Source organism: Crocodylus porosus, unplaced genomic scaffold, assembly GCF_001723895.1.
Source record: "Crocodylus porosus isolate Cpor-Errol unplaced genomic scaffold, CroPor_comp1, whole genome shotgun sequence".
In the NCBI taxonomy this organism is placed as follows: Eukaryota; Metazoa; Chordata; order Crocodylia; family Crocodylidae; genus Crocodylus; species Crocodylus porosus.
In genome coordinates, this window is record NW_017728886.1 from 231,475,863 (window position 1) to 231,480,771 (window position 4,909).

At 47.0% G+C, this 4,909-nt stretch overlaps 1 protein-coding gene across 1 annotated transcript in view; it reads left to right on the forward strand.

Annotated features, from left to right (window-relative positions):
* Positions 1-4,909, forward strand: part of PTDSS1 (phosphatidylserine synthase 1) — a 55,440-nt gene that overhangs the window by 24,884 nt on the left and 25,647 nt on the right. The window contains exon 5 of the mRNA XM_019550797.1: positions 3,357-3,515. Within this exon, the coding sequence (XP_019406342.1) occupies positions 3,357-3,515 (159 nt within the window). The remainder of the gene's footprint in view (positions 1-3,356; positions 3,516-4,909) is intronic.

Consider the following 4,909-nt stretch of genomic DNA (forward strand, 5'->3'; position numbering starts at 1 on the left):
CAAAATCCCTTTCTGCTTCCGTGCTTTCAAGAAGTGTGTTTCCCATCTTATAAGTGTGCTGCTGGTTACTACTGCCCAAGTGCAGCACCCTGTACTTGTATTGAAGCGCATCGTGTTTTTGTTAGCCCACCCCTGTAACCTATCCAAGTCTTGCTGCAGTCTCTCCCTCCCTACTAGCGTGCTCACCTCACCCCAAATTTTGGTATGATCAGCGAATTTAAACAGGGTGCTTTTCACCCCATCGTCCAAATCGCTGATGAAGAAATTGAGCAGCACGGGCCCAAGGACCGAGCCCTAGGGGACTCCGCTGCCCACTTCCCCCCAGGTTGAATATGACCCATCCACCACCACCACCCTCTGAGTGCGACTCTTCAGCCAATCTGCAATCCATCTGACTGCATAGGCATCGATGCCACAGTCGCCCAATTTTTTAATGAGGATGGGGTGGGAGATGGTGTCAAAGGCCTTGCTGAAGTCCAGAAAGACTACATCCATGGCAACACCTGCATCCAATGCTTTTGTGACCTGATCATAAAAGGCAGTCAGGTTGGTCTGACATGACCTGTCCCTAATGAAACCGTGCCGGTTGCCCTTGAGCATCATCTCTGAGGCCGGCCCATCACAGATGCTCCATGATGATCTTTTCAAAGAGTCTCCCTAGGATTGAGGTAAGACTGACAGGCCTATAGTTGCCTGGGTCCTCCCTCCTCCCCTTTTTAAAGATGGGGACCATGTTGGCTACCTTCCAATCATCCGGCACCTGGCCTGAGCACCACAAGCGCTTGTAAAGCCGTGCCAAGGGTCCTGCAATAACCCCTGCTGGCTCCCTCAACACCCTGGGGTGGAGAGCATCTGGACCCACTGATCTGAACATGTGCAGACCCTCCAGAAGCTCTCTAACCCGGTCCTCCCCAGCCTGAGGTCTGGAGGCGTTCCCCTGGAGTCCGTCTTGTATCACAGTGGGGAAGTCCTGGTCCCTGAACAAGAAAACAGAGGTGAAGAATTGGTTAAAGAGGTCTGCTTTCTTCTCTGGCGCAACCACCAGATTGCCCAGAGAATCTTGCAGGGGCCCAGTGTTTCCCGGTGCTTTCTTCATCCTCCCTATATATTTGAAAAAGGACTTTTTGTTACCTTTATTTTGGACGCTAGTCCTAGCTCTATGTCTGCCTTAGCTTTCCTGACAGCCCCCCTACAGGCCCGAGCAGAGGAGGTATACTCCTCTTCAGATATAGCACTCCCCTTCCACCAGATGTACGCCACCTTTTTGGCAATTAGGCATTCCTGGACACCCTTGGTGAGCCGGGGGGCTTTCAGGCACTCTTGCCCCTCTTGCTTCTTGTTGGGATGGTCACCCCTTGGGCCCTGAGTATTGTCTCCTTAAGGAACAACCACTCATCTTGGGCACTGAGTTCCCCTGCCCTTGAGAACCCTAGTGCTGGTAAACTCCAGCAAGCGATGATTGCTATCACCTAGGTGGTCAAGGACCTGGAGGCCCCTTACCAGTTCGTCACCTGTGGCCAGGACCAGGTCCAACAGGGCATTTCCTCTGGTGGAACTGTGCACCTCCTGAATTAAGTGGAGGTCCTGTATCTCGGCCAGGAACCTCCTGGAATGGTCCGACCTGGCTGACTGTTCCTCCCAGCAGATGTCCGGGTAATTGAAGTCACCCGTGATAATTACATCCCTTGCCTTAAGTGCCTCTGCAAGCTGGCCTGAAAATTCCCGGTCCAGCTCCTCCCCTTGGTTGTGGGGGCTGTAGTAGATCCCCACCGTTAAATCCCTCTCCCCACGGTCCCCTTATATCTTGACCCAGAGCACTTCAGCTTGCCCCTCCTCTGACCCCATTTTGCTGGCAGAGGATATGTATTGCTCCTTGACAGGATACATGTATTGTGTCCAGGATACATGGATACATGTATTGCTCCATGTATTGCTCCTTCGTTACCAATGATTTGGATGGGGGAGTGAAAAGCTCGCTGGCCAAGTTCGCATATGACACCAAGTTATGGGGCAGTTTGGCCATGCCAGAAGATAGGTTACTGATACAGGTGGACCTGGACAGGCTAGAGAATTGGGTAGACTGGAACCAGATGAAGTTTAACACTTCCAAATGTCAGGTGCTTCATCTGGGGGCAAATAACCCTCAACATATATATAGGCTCGGAGGCGACAGCCTGACCTGCACCACAGCTAAAAGCGATCTAGGGCTAATGATTTACCACTGCATGAACATGAGCCATCAGTGTGATGTGGTGGTTAGCAGGGCAAATAACACGCTGGCATACATCAACCGATGCATCTCATGTAAAACTAAGGAAGTGTTACTCCCACTGTACTCAGCACTGGTGAGACCGCAGTTGGAGTACTGTATCCAGTTCTGGGTGCTGGACTTCCAATAAGGACATGGAGAAACTTGAAAGGGTCCAGAAAAGAGCCTCATATGCAGAGCAAGCCATATGAGGAAAGGCTGAGGGACCTGGGCCTCTTTAGCCTAAAGAAGAGAAAGTTGAGAGGGTACTTGATAGTGGCTTATCAGAGGAGGAGTGCATCAGGATCTTGGTGAACAACTGTTCACTAGGGCACCCTTAGGGAAGACCAGGACCAAGGTATATAAACTGGAAGGCTGTTTCAGGCTTAATACCAGGAAAAACTCCTTCACAGTGAGGGTGACCAGACTGTGGAATAGACTCTCTCCGGAGGTGGTGCAGTCACCTACCCTGGAGGTTTTCAAGAGGAGACTGACAGTCACCTCTCTGGGGTCACTGGACCCCAGTTTCCTTCCTGCCTAGAGCAAAGGGGCTGGATCCGATGATCTGCAAGGTCCCTTCCAGTCCCTAACGATCTATGAATCACCCTTGCCCATCACAATGACACAACCTCACTCCTAACCCTCCTTTCCCCCTCCCCTTCCTATGTCTCTTTCCCAATCTCTTCAGTCATCACTGTCATCTCTCTCATCAGCTCCACTACCATCATTGTCATTATCTTTGCTGTCTTCAGGGGTCCCACTCCTGAGCAGTCTGTGCCAGTCCATCCTCTTCCATTTGATCCCCACCATCTCCTCCCTGATGTCTGCTGCCACTTTCTTGTAATACCCTTGCATCAAAAGCCTTCTTCTGTATTGTATTTACTGCTCATTTTCCCAGTAGCCTTTTTTTGAACTTGCATGCCTGGCATTAGAAAAAGGAGAAGGGCACTCCTAATGTAGATGGGAACAGTAACATGTGTTTCAAAATTTTTCTAATTTTAACCTTTTAAGCTTGGTGTACTTTTTTCACTGAAATGAAAATACCCTACTTCTCTGTTGACCGCAGATGTTAGAGCGTAGCTGAGGATTCTTGTTGTGTTGTTAACAGGAATATGCTGTGAACTGTCATGTTATCACCTGGGAGAGAATACTCAGCCATTTTGATATATTTGCCTTCGGGCATTTCTGGGGCTGGTCAATGAAGGCCTTGTTGATCCGGAGCTATGGCCTATGTTGGACTATTAGCATCACCTGGGAGCTCACTGAGGTAGGTTATATGTTAATTATAGTCAAGGAGATAATACTGACTTACAACATTTGGAAAAGAGCATGGGCAGTTTTGCTATAGCAGGTTTACTACTGCTTGAACTGAAAGTAAACACTGAGCAATTCAGTTCTCTGCAGTTTTGGATCAATACCAGTGCAGCCACACCAGTTTCTGAATGGGAACTGTTCCCTAGTCTTGCAGTATTTTACCACATAACATGCATCTACCCTTTAGTAATGTGCCCCTTCGCCTACAACCCTGTACTCGCCCCAGATACAGAACCTGTGCTAGTGTTTTGAATTCTGATTTTAAAATACTGTCATAATCTAATGACCGATGACTCATTTTTGTGTTAGTGTTACAAGAGTTCTCTGTGAAATGTGGCCACACTTACCCTACAGCTCACTTCTACAACTGACTTACCATTCTCAAGTCCTGTTTTGCATGATAATCGTTGCTATTCAGATTGACTTGGCTAAAAGAACTGCACAGTGTCTTGTTACTGGATATGTTGTAGTATTGAACTTGATTACTTGTTATTCTAGATAACTTGGTTTTATCTAATCTAAAACCCACCTGAGAAGAATGTTTATTTTACTGAAACTCGTGAAGCCACATTGCTATGAACCTAAAATCCTGTTTCATCCCACCTGCATGATCAGGGTATGGAAGGTACCATTTATAGGAAAGTTTGATGATACATCTTGTAAAAAAAACAATTTTCTGAACTTAATTGTCAGTTGTTAAGGAATTTAGACAAACTATCTCCAATTTGTGTAAGCCAGAAGTTCTTGGGACAAAATTTGCAAACTTTAAGGTAGAAATTAGGGCTCCTGAAACTATATTATGGTGCTTGTAGAAGCCTAATTTTCAAAGCTACAGCTTTTGCTGACTTCAGTGAGTCTTCAGGGTGATTGACTCCTTTGAATATTAAGTCACTTAGGCATATTTATATTTCTAAAACATATTTGCTGAATGTTAAGGAATGCAATTTGTAAAGGGTTGGCCCTGTTAGTTCCTTTTTACAAATGTGTGTTTTTATTTTTTAATGTTTGAGGATACCTCTCTTTCCAGGTCACTCTCGGAACTACCGTGAAAAATAAAATTTGATTCATGAGGGCAGTAGGTGACAATGAGGGGACAACATTTGTCTTTGCCTCCTGTAGCACAGGTTTAAATCCTGACTTCTCTCTCACAAAAAACTGACTCTCTGCATTTCATCATCCACAAACGCTCATAGTATGGGTAACAAGCAGGCAGAACTCCCCCTCCTGCTGGCTGACACCAGCCTGGACATAGTGGGGATTACGGAAATGTGGTGGGACGCAACACATGATTGGGTGGTGAATGTCAAGTGCTATAGGCTGTACAGGAGGGACAGGATAGGAAAGAGA